The sequence below is a fragment of the Camarhynchus parvulus genome, chromosome 4A, assembly GCF_901933205.1.
Source record: "Camarhynchus parvulus chromosome 4A, STF_HiC, whole genome shotgun sequence".
NCBI classification, from domain to species: domain Eukaryota; kingdom Metazoa; phylum Chordata; class Aves; order Passeriformes; family Thraupidae; genus Camarhynchus; species Camarhynchus parvulus.
The window spans coordinates 15,129,322-15,151,678 of record NC_044600.1 but is presented as its reverse complement, the minus strand read 5'-3'; the positions used below and the strand labels follow the sequence as shown (position 1 = coordinate 15,151,678).

At 46.2% G+C, this 22,357-nt stretch overlaps 1 protein-coding gene across 1 annotated transcript; it reads right to left on the bottom strand.

The window, feature by feature from the left end:
• Nucleotides 1–469: 469 nt before the first annotated feature.
• Nucleotides 470–21,940, bottom strand: FOXO4 (forkhead box O4). Its single transcript, XM_030967689.1, has 3 exons — nucleotides 21,458–21,940; nucleotides 10,021–11,253; nucleotides 470–5,832 (listed from the first exon to the last, which is right to left on the bottom strand). Exons 1-2 carry the CDS (start codon nucleotides 21,839–21,841, stop codon nucleotides 10,039–10,041), a joined length of 1,599 nt encoding a protein of 532 aa, XP_030823549.1. The 5' UTR covers nucleotides 21,842–21,940; the 3' UTR covers nucleotides 470–5,832; nucleotides 10,021–10,038.
• Between the last annotated feature and the right edge of the window lie 417 nt (nucleotides 21,941–22,357).

Below are 22,357 nucleotides of genomic sequence, written 5' to 3'. Positions count from 1 at the left end.
GGCTTTGAATTAAAGTTTTCTGGCTGTACACATATTGTGCAATTTCACAAATGAGCCTTTACCCTCAGCAGTGTTAGAACATCCCCAACTTGCCCTCTGTGTGTCTAACCTGGCCAGTGGAATCCACAGTCTACACTCCTTCCTTCATTTCTCTCTCATCTCCTTACCTGCCACCACTGCTGCTGACACACAAAGACATTTGAATGCAGTTATACAAAACAGAGTCACCTTTAGCACTGAGGTCTAGAAAGGCAAGAAATGAAGGGACTGAAACAACTCTAGACTAGTCCTGCAGGATTTACAACTCCCCAGGGTCAGTTTTAGGGCTTGGCACCCCATGGATCCCCAAGCACTGCCAGCAAGTTGTAACAAGGGGCTCCACACACTGCAGGGCACAGCAGAGACTCTGTGGGTGTCACGCTGCAACCCTTCTGCCTCTGGCCAGCTAAGGGGCATTCCAATGAGGGGGACCCCAACAGGTGAGGATGGCAGAGCAAAGAAGACAAGGGCAAGGAGAAATAGCTGGCCCTTGCCATGAGAACAGAACAAACTGGATGAGACACAGAGCAGAGGATTACAGGTTTTTATTTTTCAAACATTCCCCCCTAGTCTAGCACATTCTACAGTCTTGCTAGCACAGATGGTAACAAAGCCTGTAATGGTTCAGAAGTTACACTGCTACAGAGAGCAAACAAAAGCAGAGGTTTATTTAAAAAAAATATTGTGAGAAATGGGTGGAAGAGTGCACAGGGGACGTGGTGGAAACTGTGTCAGATAGTGGTGCCCTGTGTGCAGCAGACATCTGTGCTAGCAATGCAGAAACCTTTCCTGGGATTGCACCAGGTGAAGACTCCACTGTGCTGGAAGCACCATTTCACAGAACCACCCCAGTGCTGTATGAAGGTGGCTGCTTTCAGGACAAGTAACCTATCTTCTACTGAGCCAAACCTCTCAGGACACCCTGGGGAACCCCACACCATCAGTCCCACACCACTGCCCTTCTGAAAAGCAACCAGGGCTGTTTTTGTGTCCCAGAACATCCCCTTCTACCACACACCATAACACTGCCTCAGCCAATGAACCATAAATGCAACACTGTCAGCTCTTACACCTTCAGCTTCTGCTGCCTCTTCTCCCTGCTGTACTCCACAGCATTAGGAGTGATTTTGGTTCCATCAGATACTGCTCTCCATCAGCTACAGACACATCAGGTGCAGGGAAAGACACACAGGCCAGTGAAGAGAGGGGATCCCTTTCCTGAAGGTCAGGTAAGTGTGGTGATGGGTTAGCTCATGCTCCAAGCCTTCACACAGACACATCTTTCAGGCTTCAGAAGTCACCTCTTGCTTGCTTTTCCCCACATTAATTAGAACATGTTTTTCATTAGACATGCAACTGAGGCAAGCCCTAAGCTATTCCCTGTTGATGCTCATGTCCCAAAGTTGATTGATTTGCTTTGGGTTTGTTTTTTTTTTTTAATAATGGATCCAAACTTTTACATTTTGGTGGCAGTCCAGGACACCACTCCCAAGGCACTCCTACCCATGGCACCAGACACAGGTTACTCAATCCTGGAGCAAGGCTAGCCCTGAAGCATTTGAACATGGCTATTAAATAAGCAACTAAGTAAGAAAATTAACAAATTCTTATCTACATAAAAGCTTTCTAGGCATTTCTTTTGGAAAAGCTGATTAGTGCTACTTGCTTCTATTATGACTCTTGTTTATGAATACACCCAGGCTCTGGAATGCTTCATTCCTCTCATCAGGATGATCTGACTGCTGTTCTTAAAGCAGCACAGGATAGGGATGACATGGTTTTAAGACACACCAGCAAGGAAAATTAAGGGCTCCCAGAAGCTTCCAATTTTCCAAGCTCTCACATGAAGCTGGAAGTACATGCTTGGAAGTAAAATATGCTTAAATTATAAAGAAAGTTCAAGCAATTTGCTAAACCCAAGTGTAAATAAAAGCAACAAGTCTGCTTTCTACTAAGCTCTATGGGCCTAGTTACCTGAATCCTTTGTGGCCCTGAGCTGCATGGTGGCTTCAATGCTGTGTAAGATGGCATTTGACCCTCTGAAGATGGAGAAACTTGTTGCCTGAGCTCAGGGAGGACAAGGAACACAGCATAAAGTAATGCTTTGTGCCAAGAGTCCCCTGCCCACTCTCCTCAGGCACTTACCCAGGAGCACCACTCTCCATGTCACTGGCCCCTCCCCTTCTCACCTCACTCACAGCTGCTCTCAAAATCCCCAATCCTTCATTACAGCAAAAACCAACCCAAAGTATGGGGCCTGTGGTGCTAATGCAGCATGAAGAGCCACCAAGACATGACCTGGGCTCCAGCAGCAGCAAGCAGCAAATGCTTTGGGCAAGAATACAAAAAATTGGACAAGTATTGAGCAACCCCCTGACAGGTACAGCCTTTCTGCAAGCAGCAGTTTAGGAACTTCAATCTCTCCTGTGTCCTATGAGGAAGTATCTCAGGCTAAAGCAGCTCAAGGTTCATGAAAATGAAGTGTCTGTAGAACTCCTAAATTCTCTGCATCCCTGCCCTCTGTGCCCACAATACAAGCTATCCTGCTAAACATACAAAAAAGAAGTTAAATTGCTTGCTTGAGCCTGCAGCATTACATTCATGGTTTATTGAGCACTCCACGAGTCTTCTGAACACCATTCTCAGCACTGGTGCACTCTCAAGCTTCTTCAACCACTGACAGCTCCTGCTGTGTTGAGGAGACACAAACCACCTGTACAGATTGCTACAAGGCAGAAATGTCACTGCCAGGACCCTGGTACAGCTGGACTCCAGACAAAGGTGCCCCTATCTCCAGTGTTATCTTCACAAGTATGGCCAGGGGAATATGGGAAAAAAAATAGGTATGTGCTGTATTCCTTACTCAAAGGACAGGGTCTTCTCTGAATTCACACCAGAGCACTAACCATGATGGATCCTGGGGTTACACCTCCTGCAGCAGGATCAGCTCAAGGACATGAACCAGCTGAGGTTTTGCCAGATCTCCCTGGGGTGGTACCTGAGTGCCCAGGGCCAGGCTCTCTACAGACAGGGATCAGGCCAGCCCCCAGTGTTGTCACAGTTAAGGGACACTCTGTAACAGCCTGAAGACAGCACCGCTTTCCCACAGACCAACCCAGCCAGGAACAGCTCCCCATGTGGTCTGAAGCACTGGTTACTAATACTGTCTTTTCTATTGCTTTGAGTTCCATTTTCATGGGAAATGAGCCAGAGATTCACACTTAACATGACCACACTTACTGGTGTCTTGTCCTTTGATACATGGCTGTGAATCCTGGGCAGCCATTCAACCTGCTCTGTACATCATTGGATCAAGTTCCCTTCAGGACCCAAGCTAACAAGGCAGCATACTCTGTGCCAAATAATATAAATCTCTCCAGTCTGTTCACTGCAACTCAGAGTGGCTGATTCTCACGTGTGGCACGTGCCATCAAGTCTTGTGAAAGGGCATCTATCCACTTGTGTAATGAATTAACTCCAGTGAGAATGTTCATCCATGCCTCAAGTGTACAAACTCTGGGATCCCAGCTTTGGAACTGCCTTTTTGTTTATTTGTTACAACGAGGTGTGGCCAGACATGTAGACTGTGGGCAAATGTGAAACATCACTGGGAGGTCTGCCATGAAGACAGCCTTCAAAACAAAGGTTATCAAACTATTCAAGGCTTTGATGGCATAGCATGCTGTAGATAAGACTTTTGAAGACTCCTTGTTGGAGGTAACCAGGCAATCACTCCTGTTCCAATCTCCACTCAAATGAAAATGAAAACAGAGCAGAAAAGCTGGTGAAACCTTGTGGCTCATTGCACTGCATAATACAAACTTTCTGAACTGAAGCCACCTTCAAAAAGGACTGGAGAATCTTTCTGCCAGATCAAGCCTACCAGAACACCATGAAAGCATCATGTCTCCCACAGATCCTGCCACTGCAAACACCAAAACAGTGATAGGAACATGCCACTAATGCTCTGAACTTATCTTTTGACCCCTAATTTCTATTCTGCAAGAATACAGAGCAGGATCCCAGGTGGACCCCTGAGGGTGAGCCTACAGGCTTCAAGTTCCCCAGCAGTAGCAGAAGCTTCAGCAAGAAAACAAAACCCCTCAGAAACCAAACTGAGCTACCAAATCCAATTGACCATGCCCTCGGTAAGGGCTATGCAGAGTGTCAGCAGATCTAGCACAATCCAGTCCACACCATCTCCTCAGCAGACCAGGGAATGTGTCCTGTGGATCAGCTGCAGGCAGCTACTCGGGGATTAGCTGAGAACAGCACTGTTAATGATTAGCATTCCCTCCATTGTGCCCTTGGCTTGGCAGGAATGCCCAGCCTGAGCAGCTGTGGCTGAAAGCCCTGCCAGGCACCTTCCCTCTGCCTCTTCTGGGGAGAGCAGCCATTCCCCAGTCACACTGCTGTGTCCTTCCCACTTTTCCAACATTTTCAGCTTCTTGGCCCAAAATGCCTTAGGCCTGCCCCCTCCCATACTGTAGTGTTATCTGGTATGAAGGGGACAGATGCAGCAAATGTGTTTTGTTTCTTTTTATCCAATAATCTCGTTTTTCAATTAAAATATATAATATATATTTAAAAAGGTTTAGAAAAGCTTCTATGTAATTTGCACCTACTTTTACATATAGATTACAATAATGTACAACTCTTCCCCACAGTGGTTTGAAACCACGGGGACCTGCCAATTTCTTCCCCTCAATCATATACATCATCAAACATCAGATGTGTTTGTTCCTAATACAGCTCTGAAAAAGAGTCTGTCACTGTTGCCTTCTCAGAGAGAGAGATGCATAATAGGGACACACATTACATAGGCTTCATGTTCATTGTAGAAAGTTCCCAGATTAGTAAAAAAATATTTCATCTATAGAAAATGCCCTTCTGAAAAGCAACCAGGGCTCTGTTAAGGCCACACCCAGGCTTTCCATTTTGCTGCTGTAGCAAGACAGATCAAAAACAAACCCAAAACAATGTTTTTTATGTCCCAGAAAGCAGCTACTAGCACCTGTGCTTATTTTACAGCAGCCTGGTGTATCAGGAAAGTGCTGAGAACAGCATAGGGACTTCTCAAAACATGCTTCTGATTCAATGGGGCTCAGTTGGCACAGTGAAAAACTCAGTGTCCTCCTGTTCCACCCAGGGGGACAGCTGGAAGCCTTCTACACCACGAGAACCACCCTTCCCTGCAGAACGATGATGGATGCTCCAGTGATGAGCACACTGAAACCAACCCCTGAAACAGCACACCCTTCTCCCACAGGGCTTCTACCAACAAGCTCCCACCAATTCCTCTGTGGGATACCAAGTGCACATCTGGTGGCTTAATCAGAAAGTCCAACTACTTTGCCCCATGAGGCAAGCCAAGCGAGAGCAGAGCCAGCCCTCCACCAGTCCGAGGCACTGGGAGACTTTCTGCCGTAGCAGAGAGAGGACAGCCAGTGAGAGATTCCTCCAGCAAACCCAACTCATCACACAGGAAAACACTATTGCCTGGCACAGAGGCTTCTGGCCCAGGTTTTTACCAGGGCTCCTCTTTGGACATGGGTTTCTCCAGGTGGTCCAAGGCAGGGTCAGGTTTGTAGGAAGAGTCATGGCACATAACAGGATTATTATTTTTAAACTCTTCCTGTTGCAGCCAGATGCAGGTTGCCCCTTCTTCCCAGATGGGCAGCCCTTTCTGCCCAAGGCATGGTGTGCAGGGAAACTGAATCCAACATGCTCCATTCTCTTCTCTGCTGGGGTGGGAAGTGAAGTCAGAACCCAATGTTCAAAACCTGAAGGACACTAGGAAGAAGAAAAATAAAAGTGACTGGTTAGAGCTCCTCTCCAGTGGGAATCCTGGATGCATAGATAAGGAGTTAATAACTACCAATCTGCCCCTACAGAACAAACAGACCACAAGAAACCTTGATCAACAGAGAGTCAAGTGGAGGATGCAATTGCTCAGCTCCAAGCTTCAGAGTAGGACTGAGACAGAAAGGTCAGCAGTAAGTATTCCTCCTGTAAGCTGACAGCACCAACAAAGCTCTGCAAGATAAGGAAGTTTAAAGAAGGACTTGGCTAACACTAGAGGCATTGCAGGAAAGTGGAAAATTACTCTTCACCTTAAACAACCACAAATATCAATTGGTAAGGAAAAGACTGTAAAAGAGACTTTTAAAGATCACACACAAACTGTTTATGCTCACCCACTTAGAGAAATCCTGTCTTTACCTTCCAAATAATTAAACATTTTTAGATATCTCAATCTCCCAAAAGTCTGAAGATCTCTTCTCAGGTCTTCTGCCTCACCTCAAAAAAGCTGTCACAGCTCATTGAAACAAGCCTTGGAATAAGTCTAAGCTGACTTAGGACACTGACATAAAACCACCACTGTAGGTATATGATCCACTTTGAAAGGCAAAACAGCGAGATAAATGTAGGGCATCCCAGCAGCTGCATTCAGTAACAGTGAGCATGAAATAAACCTGTGAAAAGGAAAAAAACCCCCAAAACTACAAAAGGGAATCAGCCCCGAACAAGAAAAGACAGTAAGTTAAAACAGAAGCCAGAGCAATGGGCTGCTTTGGGAAATTGAAAGTTTATGAGGGTTTTATTTATTTATGTTCTGTCAGACAAAAATCCAATGTTTGGAGCAAAGGGAATTCGATAGAGCAAAAAAAGCATGAATCCAGACCAAACTGGGCAAGGGATAAAGAGTTCTCCAGACTCTGAAGCCATAGGGAGTCTAACTGAATAAGTAAAAATAATATCCACCACAAGACTAAATGGATTCTACACTCACCAGTGAGACAAATACTATAGCACTTCACAAAAAAGGCAGTTCTATTTCTATGCTGTCTTCCTCTGTGGTTAATAGCTCAGTTTGTGGGTGCTGCATCAGTGCTGGGCAGAGACCAAGTTTCAATGTTTGATCTCTAATGTCCATGCAAAGAAAACACAGGCAGGCTTCAAACAGATTCTTGGCGAAGCTGTGGACAAGCTCTTTGACATTTAACTTGCAAGAAGAGGATAGAATCATGGGAGCTTTGAGCACCAAGGGTAACACCAACTAGCTCCTATCTTCCTAAGTGCTGCAGATAAGACTAAGTACTCTTTCCTAAAGATATCCTCTTGTCTACAAAGAGAAATATTTCCCCAGTTCCCTTTCATTCTGGCAGCTCAAATCAGAATGTGATCACTGTGATTTAACTGATAAACAGCTTTTGCTCAGCATTATACCCCTAACTGACCCAGAAGGCCACGAGTTAGGCCCACAGGAACTACTCAGAACAACTCTATGTTAGTGATCACTTAAGAATAGCTTTTGCCAATGTGAATTTAACACAGAGGAAAGCACAGTAACAGAAAGGATATTAAAGGAAAAATGCCTGCCACACCAGAGCAATACATAGCTTCCCCTGAACAGTGATTTCCAAACAGGGATCCTAGGAACTCACTGCATTAAGGGGCAACTGACAGAGTTTTGACCTCCTCACGGACACTGATGTCTGCAGCTCACTTGGTTTTGTAACTCGTTGAGAAAACATTCTGCCTTTTTTCCCAGGAACATTCCTATTTCTCTCCACACGTGCCCTGCTCCCCCTTTGCTGGAAACCTGATTCACCTCTCTGGGCAGCCTTTTGCACAATACTTCCTCTCCTTCAGGGAAAAAGCTCTCCCTCATCCCACTCCATGGACTCCAGGATACAGGCAAAACAGAAAAGCTTTGCAAAAGCCAAACATAATCTAAGGACAGAATAAAAGGCTCGAAGCAAAGCACACTGGCAGGGTGCGGCCTCTCCTCCTGGGGCAGCAGTGCTGTGACCAGAGCACTGAGGCACGTGGGAGCTACGCTTTCTGCCCAAACACAATGGGGGTTCAGAACTTGCTCCAGATCTCACTCCTTCATGCCCAGCACATTTCCCAGAAAGTATCATGTGTGGAACAAAGAAAATCCAGGGGTTTTAACATCAGGAGCTCCTCTGTTTTGATTAAGCAATTCACATAGAATATAAAATGGAACAAGAACATAACCATGCTTTTAAGAGCTCCTGTTCTCCCTCTTAAGCACTTGATTATATCCACATTTTCAACAGCACTAGACCCTACCCTTTGGTAAATAATTCCTCAGCTTCTCTGCTTTACACTCCTAAAAAATAATCTATACCTGGTATGCTTTAAAAAGAGGTCTTATCTACCTGGCCAAGGAGTGCAGGACAGCCTGCATATATTTTGAAAACACTTCTGTGAAAAATATTTTACCCCTGAAAAGTCCACAAATATAATGGCCTGCCCTAGCATGGCATAAAAACAAAAAAGCAAACCCTAACAAAAAACAAAACCAACACAAAAGCTCAGGACAATATCCAATGGAAACACTGCTCAAAAAGCCACACCCTCTGTCACTAACTTGCAAACTGTCCTAACACAGAAGGATACCATAGTTTGTCAACCAAATTACGAAACCAAAATTTGAAATCGAAACTGAGTTTCAGTATTTCAGCTGAAGATAAGATCTTTAAATTAAGACACTCAGTAATTCAGCAAATGCACAGTTAACACACATCACTATAAAAAGTCCCACAAGAAAACAGAAAAGCTTGACCGATCCTCCTCTCCCTGCAATAAAGAGATCTGTTAGGCACAAACAGAAGAACACTACCAAGAAACGACATCATAAGCAGTGGGATGTGACTTAGAATAAGGGGGAGTTAAATTGTGTTTAAAACCTCAATATATAGTAATGCATCAATATGTTCACACAGTTTAAGTAACACCAGCTCAAAGGACAGCATTTTATTCTGTCTAGACTCAAGACACTTGTAGAGAATGGCTGCACTGACAAAGGTCACCTGGTCCAAACCACCTCCAAGTTACTCAGGTGCCTAGGAAAGAGTATTAAGGCCAAGAAGATGATCATTTCTGTCCACAGGATTTTGAAGCTCAAGGGCTTCCCAGAATGAAGCTGTATCTGCAGTTTGCCCTTACTTCTGCCTGCTCAGCTGGACAGTATTAGCAGTTGAATTTGCAACACTAACAAATACCATATCTGCCTCCTAAAAAGGAAATATTCTTGGCAAGGCTTCCACTTGCCAACAAATATCCAGCCTGTGCTCCAGCCTGTCTACTTTCCATCAGCTAACTGAGTTCCAAGTGTGAAGCAGGACTTCAGCTTCAGTTCCCTAATTCTTCCATTGCCTCTGGTTTAAGTGTTTCAAGTCAGGGTGTCACTGCCTCAAAAAATAAGATATTTTAAAGTTGTCATATACGCTATTTGCCAAACTGACACAATTTGTGCAAATATGACAAACTGCTGAAGAGGCAGCTTTGCAGTACATGGGATAGCACTAACACATCCTTCTTCCTTCCACCTCCATGCACACTGCAGACTCCTGTTTCCTATTCTAATAATGGGAAGCAATTGAGTAGTTAATGCTGGTGAGCCAACTTACCTGACTTTCCAGACACTACCCCAGGTAAGGGCAGGGCAGAATATGTGATAAGAGTGACTGTGACCTGCTACACACAGACCAAAGCAGACAGCCATGACATGAACATGCTTTGTACTACATATCCTAGAGAATTCTGCAGGGATAATAATAACCTGGGTAGAAACACAGTGTGTGCTTGGCTCAGTTCAACCACTCTGTACATACTGGTGGATGTCTTTATTTATGGAATCAGCACATGCTCTCATGTCAACTGTAGAGCTGTAGGCACTGCCTGATGTCCTGTGATGGAGTCATCTTGGGTGACAGGAGACAATAGGAGTTTCATTCAGTTTGCTGTTCTATTTCATAAAGGAGCTGACTACCTGGTAAGCTAAATCCACCCCCCTTTAAACAGCTTTTTCTCCTCCTAAAAGGGAACATGACTCTTCCAAAAGCTTTTTACTATGCTTTCAAAGAGGCTCCTTTAACTGCTGCAGAGGTGGGCAAAGGAACCATCCTAGACAGGGCTGTTTGTAGCATTTTACACAACTACACCTACCTTTTTGTGCTCCTGAAGTTAACTTGGTACCCAGGTATGGTTGGAGGCCTGTGAGGTGCTGGGATAGCTGGGAGTAGGCAGAATAGGTTCAAAATTAAAGTCCAGTCCTCCATCCATGAGTTCACTGTTGATTATGTAATCCATATCACATTCAAGGTTCTCCATGTACATGTCAATGTCCAGGTCAGTGGGCAGCCTGTCCTGGTTCAATCCCAAGGGAGCAGGGCTGGCAGATGAAAGGAGCACTGGACTGCCCAGCTGGACTGACTGGGCAGTTGTTGCAGAAACTGGAGCCTTCAAACTGGTGATGCTGGCAGTGTTTTGAGGAGATGTCACTATGGGAAGCGTTGATGGCAAAACACTGGCACCGACTGGTTCTGCCTGCTGCTCTGCAGGCTTTCCTCGTGGATTGCCTGAGCTCATCTTACTCTGGGCAGCTTGTCCACCCAGAAGTAGAAGAGTTCGGCTGCTCATCCTGTTACCAGTCTGCGGGAGAACTGGATCCACCTGAGTCATCATAACATCCCTTGGAGGCGGAGAGCTGGGTGTCAGAAGAGCTTCCAAGGTCTGAGGGGCAGAGAAATGGCTGACAGAACTTTGCAGTGAAATATCAACAGGGTTAAACAGGGAGTTGCCAAAAGTCTGACCAGCTGCATTTGGGCTCTGCAAGGAAAAGCTGGAATCTCTCTGGATCTGACCACTGGAGGCAGATTGCTGGCTGGACAGCACAGATGAGCTGGGAGACATCAAATTTAAGCCATCGATGAGCTCGAGCTCCTCGGTCACAGTTGGTGGAACATTGCTGGACGCACTGGAGTACACGAGAGAAGGAAGCAGCTCCTCATCATGGAGGTCATCCTGCTCTGTCAGGATAGGAGAAAGCCTGGCACTGATGGTGCTTGCATTGGAACTGGTTCGAGGCCGGAAGGTGTTCCACACATCAGAGTCCTCGTTGCTTCTCGAGGACGGGCTCCCAGGCCACTTAGGAAATTGAGAGCCAGGACTGTCAGCAGAGGATTCTGGAGCAGACTGGAGAGGAGGCTTCTTCCTGGATGCTTTACCTCTGACTTTTGCAAGTTTGCTGCTGTTGTCCATGGAGGCAGCCCTTCTCCTTGGTGCTTTTCCACTTTTGCCACCCTCAGGATTGAGCATCCACCAAGAGCTCTTCCCTGTGGCTTCATTATGGACTTTAATAAACTTGCTGTGCAGGGACAAGTTATGTCGAATAGAGTTCTGAAAAAAAGAGAAATAAAACCCACAAAATGTGAGGACCTGACAGTTGACACACCTCCCACCTAGAAACCCCACAAGCTTAAACACATTCAGACAGTATGCAGAGAAGAAAGTTATAACAAAAAGCTATCCATAAAAACCTGCTATTTCTGTCTGAACATGCTTTGCAGCACTAGCAAGCAGTGCCATGTTTCACTGCAATATCAAGGGTGAAGCTACCATGACAACTAGCAGCTTTCAGCTAGCAAAATACTAACACAAAAGACTTTAAAGATCATACAGAATCTGCAAAAAATTAGGCATGTCACAGAGCAAGTAAACAAGTTCTAAAATACAACCTGCAATTTCAACATGAGCCTACCTGAATTTGAGCTATTGCTGTTCCCACCCTTTTTTCAATCCCTTTACCCAGCATGAGCCTGGCTAATTTTTTTAATGTTTATATGGCCAGTTTTCAGTCAGAGTCAAGCAGAGCATAACAGTATCCAACAGACTGGGTGAAGAGAGATGGCAAAACACTTCTATTCAGTGCATCCATTAACAACACCCCAAAACTGGGAGAAATGGGAGAGAAACTTCAAGGAACAAGAGTCCTAGAATCCTGGAGACTGGCAGGCTCCCTATGCAAGGAGGCTGCGTGCTTTCCTTGGTGCATGTTCCTGACAGGGTAAGATGTTCAGTGGATACTGCACTCCCACACAGAACATGCCAGTTTTAGCCTCTCCCATCTTTCTCTGGGTAAGACACACATTCCTTGCCTCTCCCAGCTCCCTCCTTTTGCTTTGCTGAAAACTGCAAGCTAACATGTCTGTACACCATCATCAAACTCAATTTTCATCCTGCAGCTGATAAACTCCCCAGAATTTTAGAATCAGGAAGCAACGATCTCATTGTTTGAACAGATCCTCCATAAATTCCCCTTGAGGCCTATGAATTTATTTGATATCTGCACTTAATTTCTTCGGATGGCCAAATTACAAATGATTAAAAGGTGCTGCATTGCAAAACAACAGGGGTCCAAGCACAACATCTTTTTCATACTAAGTTATATAACAACCTTCAGTTTTCATGCATACTCTTTTTAATTCTGAACAAATTAACTGTGCTTTTATCATCTTTTTCCACCAACTCTCAACACAGTTCTTTCCTGTCTGCTGCTTTCCCTCTCCCCACCCTTTTCCTCTCGGAAAAGTCCTCCCCATGCTAATTTTGGCCACCTAACCAAAAGTACTGTCCTAGAAAAAAGGAGACGCAGATAAATTAACAATACAGGCAAAGTGGAGAGATTTCATGGAGATTGAAGGAGATTTGAGAATCATCCTGGCTTAGCTTTCATTTTAACCTTTGGCTGTTGAGGATTTGGAGAAGACTGGCTGCTTGCTGCAACTGGTATCAAAGAATACACATGTTCTTAATTGGAGAATACACATGTTCTTAATTGGACTGCAGAGCCAGAGCCTGATGGAACATGTGTCAGTCAATGCCCTTACACAGTTTTATTACTTGAGCTGTTCACAGTAATAGCTGTACAATAGTCCTGCCTGGCATCTCCTCTAAACAAAGCTTTCCTTTCCTTCAAGTGTTGAAACAAGTAAATCAAACTGTGCACTGTCTCCTGCAAGGCTGCTGCTTTCATTTCCAAAGAATCCCATCCCTTTTCCCAGGTAAATGTGCATAACTTTGAATGCACACTACTGCAGCAATAAGAACCACTAAGTTGTCACTAATTCTTCATTTATTCTCCTGAAAGTAGCCTGGGACCTCATGATGGCATCTTGAGTATCATAAGAGACAATTTGTGTAACTAATTTTTGGCTGAAAAGCAGCTTGAAATGAGACATCTTGGAATAAGAATAGGATTCACATGAGCACAATGAAGCCTGGTACCTTTTATAAAACAGTCCCAAAGTGATTTTACATGTTACTGCTGAACTGACATAATGGCAAAGCTGTAGAAACAGATAATTGCTGTACCACTCCTTCCTTCCTCATCTTCAAACTCTCATCCTTCTGTAACACAAGCATCTGTGACGTTATAAGCAGTTCAGAAAGCAAATCAAACTGAAAAGCAGCCTTACTCTTCCTTGGAAACTACTTTTCCTGCCTCTTTTATCTCTGTTTTTTGAACTACCTCACCATGGGGGTCAAGCACCGAAACTGAAGAAACAGAACGTGTAGTTGGAGGCAGAGTTAAAAAACCAGAACATTTCTTTCAACAGGGTTAACTGTTATCTAAAGTGCAGTGCCTAAGTCATCACTTTGCAGCTCTCCTGCAGACTGTGGGAGGCAGCTCAGCACTGCAGAGCCCCAGCTCACCTGCAGGACCCAGTTTGGCTGCAAGGCTGCAGGCTGGAGCCCAGAGTGTCCCAAACTCCACCTGAACCCACACACCCACCAGCCTGAATGCACCTGCTAGTGATCCAATACACTCAACACATGGAGGGCACCCTCCAATCTCACTGAGAAAGCCAGGGACAGATCAATTATGCTAAAATAATCCCAGACCTGCAAGTCAGACCTGACAGAAGAGGAAATGACAGAGTTCAGTCACCCGGGCAACCCTGACATATTTCCTTTCTTGATGTTAAGCAACCCACACCAGTAAGATACAGATGACATTAACTTTTTAGATGCTCAACTTCAGCAGCGTGGGAGGCTCCCAGTTGGTTTAAGCATCTGCAAAACACACCAGGTCTTGACTCTGCAACTCTTTGATCATAGAGAAGCATGACCTGAAGGAAGAGGTGCAGGCAGGAATCCTTCAAATCCATAGGAACATTTTCAGCCCCTACTAAGGGAAGGATATTGTTATTTATTTAGGTATCTTATAGTGGTACTTGTGGCTGCATGATAAGCATTGCCGTAACAAAAATGCCAGCCTGTGTGTCTAAATCCATCATAGATCAAAGATGATTCCTGCAAACCACATTCAGACAAAACAAGTCTGAAATTAAGGACAGATAGTATGCAAAAAAATCAAGTTTGGCTAGAGACAAACTTGTACACTGAAGGGTGAACCATTCCCTGGGTCATAACCACTGTGTCTTCAAACTAGGATATATGGACTAGCCACAGAAGTGTGGCTAGGAGCTTATGCAAACTATCCCCTAAATCTTAGTTACCAGAACATTAAATCTTCTTCTTTGATAAAATCTCCTGGCCACAGTTAAAGGACAACAACACTTCTCACCATCAAAACAGGCCTGCCCCTGCAGCAACATCAGTGCTGCTGTGGATCCTGCCCAGCACCAAACAGTGCTTTGGTCTCACATCAGGGAATTACCACAGGAGCTGGTAGCACAACCAAGCCACTGTTCTGCCCAGTCAGCCTCATGGGCAACTGCCACAGATACCATGGAAAATGCTCAGCTGAAGTGACTACAGAAGATCACAACCTTTCCAGGAGACTGTACAGCTTTGTAGGTACAGCTGAGGCTCCCTACCATAAAACTGAAGTTTACAGGAGCAGAAGGAAGCTCCTGTGCAGAGCTCATCCATGCAGCAGTGGTGCACAGCCTGTGCTAGCAGAGCACTCAGGGCCAAGCACAAGCTATGCTCAGAAAGACAAGACAGAGCAGCTACCCTTCCAGGAGACACAGTGGCTTCCTTCCTTTCCTGGCCATTCTCCCAGGAAACATCATGTAGTTTAAACTACAAACCACAGAGGATCAGATTTCTTAACAAAAGTCTCTAAAGGATGAGTGACAGAAGGAAAAAAAAAAAGAAAATGCATGCAATCACTGCAGCTGCCTGTAATACACTCTCACTGCCTTGGAGGCATACAAAGAACTTGGTCTCATCCCAGTGCAGGGCCACGTTCCAGTGCCAGGCCTATAATTGTGCTGAATTATCATTTGCCATGGCATTCTTGGGAGGCTGCAAGGGGAGAACACTCTGCCTGCTGTATTTGTCAGTGCCTGTCTCAGCCACTTGGCTCCAAAGGCTTCAGGAAAAAGTCTTCCTTGTAGAGATTTGCACCAGCAAGTAAACAACTGCTCCAGAGCCAGGGAGTTGAAACACTTCCCCAGCAATCCCCTTCCAGAAGGCACACACGAGCACAGACGCCAAGCTCAGCAGACAGGGATCTCTATCTTAGGAAGAACATTTTCCTTTCTGTAATCTTTCAGTGGGAGGCCAGAAGAAGAAGATCATAGCTCTCTAAAAAGCAAAGATTGAGGTGATTTACAAGACAGGCAGGCATACACAACAAAAGCTGTTTAGGATTAGATAGAGCAGAAGAAACTTGTTGGAACAAGTAATACCAGCAGCCCAGGAACAGCCTTCTCTGAAAACTGCCTGGAAAACTGAGCTGTGCTGCAAGGAATAATCATTCAGCATAGCAGCTTTCCAGAAAAAAATTGGCAAGGAGCATGGAAGAGTAGCAGCAAAATCTTCAAGTAATTTAACGGGCATTGTATGAAGTAAATGAATTTTCACCAAAAAAATGAGCTTTTCCCAACTTTTGAGGGGAACAACCACACTCAACAAGGCTTCAAACTAAAAAAAAATCTTATGTTTCATGCTTCTTCAGTGCATTACAACAAAGAAGGGCCTATTAGTGTCACTTTAAGCAGGGTTAAGTGTATGTTGCTACACTGTGATGGTTTGCCCTCTTCACAGCTGAGTACTCATCAGTTTTCTTCCACCTGGAATACAGGACACCTGGTGACCCCACATCTGCCCTACTGTCCTACTTCTGTGCACTGCCACCAGCCTCATTTTCCACACCCAGCACTCAGCCCTTCTCCCACTCACAACACCTTGCCATGCCCCGCTGCCCTCCTCCCACCTCACCTACGCCAGACCATTTAAGGACTACTGGGATTAAAAGGTAAAATACCCTGTTAAGAGAAAGATGATGGACAATATGCACCTGTGTTCACTAGGGTTCCAGCATGGACTCCTCAGTATGGCACCTGAACAAGCCTCATTTGGTTTGTTTTTTATTTCCCCCCTGCTTTAAGAAAGCCAGTTGGGCTGTCAGCAGCTGGGACAGGGAACATCGCCCTGCAGCCAGGACTAAGCACATCACTAACAGCACGTGAGGTAATGGCAAGAGTCCAGCAGTTTCTACCCACTCTCAGCTACACAAGATTCAAACAGACCCTCCCTCCCCTTTGCAAGGCAGCAATTTCCAAGAAACCAAAATTAAACCAAAAGTATCAGAGAGCAGCACCATTAAAGAGCAGGTGGACTTAAATGATGTATCAGTGATGACAGCAATGGCATCACTATTCCAATTCAGTTTAGGACACATCTTCATTTTTAGTGCCAGAAGATTTAATGGGAATTGTATCCTTTCAGGCACGTGAACTTAGGAATAAACACTACAGGCTTTCTCAACACAGTCACAGAGAGCAGCCTTCCTTCACAGACTGAGCTCAGTGGCTCTGTGCAGCACAGACACCCCCAGACTCCACACTGTGCCTCACCTATGCACAAACCTGCACCAAGCTGAAAGCTGGGCAGAATTACACTTTGGTCAGAGCCAAGATGCTGAGCTGAAGTTTTATGCATCCTTTTGGTTTATGGCATCAATTCAGTTTTGGCTCAGTGAGGAAACACAGGGAAATACTCTGAATGTCTTCTCAAACCACTGCAGCCTTTCAGTAAATAAAGGCAGGCTACAAGGAATCAGGAGAGGAATTGTTTACAAGGGTGTAGAGTGATAGGACGAGGGTGAATGGCTTCAAACTTGAGAGCAGGTTTAGACTGGATATTAAGCAATTCTTCCCAGTTAGGGTGGTGAGGCCCTGGCACAGGCTGCCCCATCCCTGGAAGTGTCCAAGGCCAGGCTGGATGTGGCTTGAAGCAAACCTGGTCTGTTAGAAGGCACCCCTGCCCACAGCAGGGACATAGAATGAGATGATCTTTAAGGTCTCTTCCAACCCAACCCATTCTGTAATCCTATTATCTTGCAATTACCATTACCAAAAGTCAAAGTAAGCCCAGCACTGCCACCCGATGTTCCTGTCCAGGTAAAGGGTTTCTTAGTGAAATTAAAGAAGGTTCTCCTGATAATGATTTGGCCCCTTAGTGGTTCAAGTTAAGAACCTAAGGTTTTGACAAATCTGAGCAAAAAGAAATAAGCTTAAAGGATACAGGGACACACCAGCAGCTATAAAGAAACAGCAAATGTGCCTAATTTAGGAACTTATCATTGCTTATTTGCAGATCTGACTTCAGAAAAAACAAAAAAAGTTGTCTGACTGATAGTCAGCACACCAATAAACAATGAACTTTTCAACTTTGCCAAAACTAGTGTTCACATGATTTTGTATCTACTGAACTGGAATTTATTTGCAAGGCATAAAGATAGCCTGGCAGAATCTACCAGCTGCAGCACAGCAGAAATAGCCCAGAAGATGGACAGGCTTCCTTTTGTCTGCTGGCCTATTATCTTTCATGGAGGAGCTTCAGAGGGCCACAGGATGAGCAGTTGCTCCAACCTGAGGGAGCTCTGCACATGCTCTGCCAGGAGATCAGACAGCCACAGCTCTGGGAGAGGCTGGGGACTGTCAGAGCCAGCACTGAAAGCCAGTGAAGTGACTGACTGTGACTGAGACCCAGCCAGGTCTCCTGATCCATCTGGTCAACATTTAATATCAACTACACGCAATATGTACATAACCCAAGGCTGGAACGGAAGGCTTTTCAGGAAATGCTGCCCACTTTAACAAAGATTACGAGCTAGACATCTGTTTTAGATAAACAGAACACTTGGTAATTTTTAATTCATAATACAGCTCCTTGATATTCATAATACAGCTCCTATATATACACATACACACTATACATATATGTGTATGAGGGTACACATGTTGTGTATATCCATGCACACATTTGAAATAAATAGGGATACCAGGATGCAGAAGTGTGACATCAGCTTCCCATAATTCGTGTAATAGTGCAGAATAATTTGATCTTTATGTTGCATACATAGATACATAGGAGACATCTGATTTTTGTTTCAGTGACATACTTTTGGAGGGTGAATAGGATGGCTTTAAAGTTTATTCTGTTCCTCCAAAGGAAAAGACAAGAGCCTGGGGAGAATACACAGCTTGTTTCACTAAGAAAGATGAGTCCTTCTTGTTCCTCACTGTGCCACATTTGCTCATACTCATGGATGTAACAACCAGTACAAACTGCTTCTCTGCAGGGTTTTTGCACTTTACCCCAAACCCTCAACACCTTCCCCTTGCAAGTAATCTCAAAACCAAAAGGAATTATCCTCTTACCCGTAGATACCCAGCCTACCCTGCAGAGCACCCAGGGAAGGATTATGAAGAAGCCCCAAACAGCCCCTACAAGGACACTTCTGCCTTGCAGGCTGGTTAATTCTTAACTTCAGCTGAACTCCTGCAGGGAAAGGACAGACTGCACACACAGCAAATGTGTCCTTTACAAGGTGCTTGAAGCACTTCAAGAACAGCCAACTCCATCTTCCTCGAAAACACAGATTCTTCCGGAATTCATGGAGGTCACACCCTGGCAGGCTGCAACAGCAACACTTCCCCCAATTGTATAGCGGAGCAGGACAGCTCTAAATTAATTATGAAACAACAATGAGTTTATGGGGTTTATATTAACTAAAGTAGATTAAGAGTTTTTAAAGACATCTTGATTTTAATTACTTAATCAAAATTCTCAGTTAAACTGCACTACATAAAAATAAAATGTATTATCAGTTTGGCTCTGTCCAAATGAGACAGAAATGCCAGAACTTTAGAGCTGTACCACCATCTTACCAGGCATCAAAATGCTACAGCTACCTTTAACAGCAGCTTCACATTTATCTCCTTAATGCAAAATCATCCACCTCAAATTTGAGAAATCACTAAGACAACTCAAGAAGTTTTTCTTTTACTTTACAGATTAAAAACCCCCAAAACATGGAAACAGAGCTTCACAGCTCTAAAAATAACAAGAATAAAAAAAAAAAAACCAGGTCCTTTCCTCAAGTGAAGACACATCTTTTGTTTATCTAGTTTGTCTTAAATATACACCTATTAATTTTGCTCCAAGTCCACAAAAGTCAAATTGAACTGACTGGACTGACTCCCCATCTGTAAAACTGTAAATGTCTGACCTCCCCTCACTTAAGGGATCTGAATGCAAACAGACTAAGGTCAGTAAAACAAACAAACCTCTTGCAAACCCATGTAACTGTGAGTTAACAGAAAGAAAGACTAAAAGTAAGTTCCATGGTCACACATCCTGCCAAGCTCTGCCAACAGGATTTTGTGAGTGAGCAGGAAAGAAAATGTATTGTATTTCTATCATGATTTTCTGTTTGCTGGTTAAATCAAGAGCTTTAAACTGCCCTAATCATAAGACAGGCTGATTCCCACCACAGTTGTTGTTCTGCCCGGCCCTCATCTTTCTTGGCAAAAAGTTTCTTTTTCTTCTCCAGAAAAAGCCAGAATTAGTCTGTTCCCAGGCTGAAAAACCACACTAAAAAGTCAATCACAGAAAAGCTACGACAGCATCTGACCAGGAATCTCACTCATGTATGCACAAATTCTCAAAGTGAACTTTTGGAACTGAAATCTATCTGTACATGCCCCAAAAGTGACACATTATTAAAACACAGAGTAACACCAAAGGCTGATGGTCCCATTACACGTGAATGGGTATAACAAAAGCACAGCCATAGTGGATTAAGCCAGAAGTGCATCCAGTCCAGCAGTACATCCCACTATATTCCAAGTTCAGCACAGTACCTGGGGAGCATTTCAGAAAGCACAATGAGCTTTAATCTCAGGCACTACTGCCCAACAGATACTCAGACATATTCCTGACAAGGAAATGTACCAGTTCTGTTAAATTAACACAACTGCATGCAGGAGCAGCAGGACCAGGAGAGCAGCCCTAGCTTGAGGAAACAAGAACTATCTTCCTGTAAGAACACCAAAACCCAAGCACTGTCCCAAATCAGAACTCAGTATGCAGAATCCAACCTACATATATGAGTAACAGAAAACAATCCGTATTAGTTAAACTAGGTGCACTCTAGCAACTGTCAATGACTGATAAACGGAAAGGTGAAAAGTTTTGTATTGACGTGTGCTGGCCCAAGCTGTGACAGCTGCATCCCTCTCACCATGTTTCTACCCTCTCGAGCAAATGTTTGCACTCACACCACCACGTGGTGTGCCACTTCAGAGAGCTGAGCCAGCTCAAAGCCAACCTACCAGAACCTGACGTTTATTTATTTATTTACTGTCGGAAATTAACTATCTGTCCTCACCTACTGCTCAGTCAGACAAGCAGAGGAACACGTGGCTGGAGTCACGGAAGCCCAAAGCCCCAAACCATGCTGGCTGAACCTCCTGCAGAACTGCAGCACGGATGAACTGCTAATAAATACTGCAAACAAGAGTGTAATTCCAGTCTGCAGTGAGAGAGCAACAGAGTCCAGTCTCCATGGCATCCGCTCAGATCCACAGGAAAGGCTGAGGGGCTATTTTGCAAGCCAGCTCTCACATTTCCCTTTCTCTTTGCTGGAACTCTTTAGACTAAAGATAAGGGAGCACAAGGTCGCCACAAGCAGAGAACTGAAAGAGTCTGGAGCTCTTTCAATACAGCCCTGCACACACCTATTTCCAGAATGAGACAAGACACTGCTGAGCCTTTAGAGCAAAATATTGCTTTCCCTTTTCCAAACTCCAGCAGAGGCCCCCATCACGTTCCTGGAAGCAGGACGCTTTTTCAAGAGCCCTTCTTGAAAGCCAAGCACGCCTGCTATGACACAGTTATTTATACTGAGCTTTAACAATCACGTGACAAAGAACTGCGGCCTTGCGATTTAAAACCCTTCAGCCGAGGCTTTACCCTGCACAGAACCATGGACACAGCCTGTTAAATGTGTCCCTTCTCTCCCGGAAAAGTTTCCAAACGCAAAAAGCGCAAGGGGCAGTCTCGCCGGGCCATGCCACAACCACCCCCAGCAGCTGCTCCGGCTGCACAGCCGAAGCTTGGGCTGGGTCTGAGACCCCGGAGCTTTCAGCGGAGCTTTCAGCAGAGCTTTCAGCCCAGGCTCCGCAGTGTGGGCACCGCCGCCCCGAGTGCAGCCCAGCAGCAGCAACAGGTGAGCCCGGAGCGGGCAGCGGGGCGGGCCGGGGCACCGGGGAGGCGCCTCCGCAGCCGCTCCGCGCCCGGCCCGGCCCCGGCACACGAGGCCGGTCCCCCCGTCACGCACCTTCCAGCCGGCGGAGCTGTTGCTGTCACCCTTGTCCTTGAAGTAGGGGACGGAGCGCACCATCCACTCGTAGATCTGCGCCAGCGTGAGCCGCTTCTCGGGGGCGCTCTCGATAGCCTGGCTGATGAGCTCGGCGTAGGACTGGCTGCCCCAGGCATTGCGCCGGGAGCCGCCCTTCCGCGCCGCCGCGCCGCCCGCCCGCGCCCCCTCGGCCCGGCCGGGCCCCGCCGCCGCGCCGCCCGCGCCCTCCTCCGCCGCGCCAGCCGCGCCGCCCGTCTCCGCCTCGGGCCGCGGCAACGGCCAGGTGCAGGAGCGCGGGCGGCTCTGCGGCTCAAAGTCGGGGTCGATGTCCGGCGACGCCGCGGCCCCAGCCGGCTCCGCCATGGGCGACGCCGCGGCCCCGCCGGGAGTGCCGGGCCCGTCACCCCTTTGTGCGCCCCGGGCCCGCTGCCGCCGCCGCGCCGCTCTGTTTACCAGGGAGCAGCGCTGCTCCCCGCGCCTGCGCGCGCGGGGCACGCCGGGAGCGGTAGTCCTGTCAGGGCGTTAGCAGGCAGCCATGCACGGACGGTGGACTACAATACCCAGCGCCCCCTGCGGCGGAGGGCGGGGCTTGTCCCACTACGGGTGAGCGTGGCAGGCGGTGCGTTGATGTGACTACAGCTCCCAGCGGGCATCGCGGCGGGCTGCGCTTACATAACCTGCCAGGCCCAGTGCGGGCCTAGTCCCCCACGACGGCAGAAAGGTGATAGTGGCGTGGTGGCGGCAGCCCCGAGGCGGCCGCAGCTCCTCCGCCCGCTTCAGAGTGCGCCGCGGCACTCGGGTCGGCCTGAGAGTGATGCTGCCTCCGCCATCCCGTCACGGATGGGAGCCTATTTCCGGGACACTCCCTGGCGTAAGGCG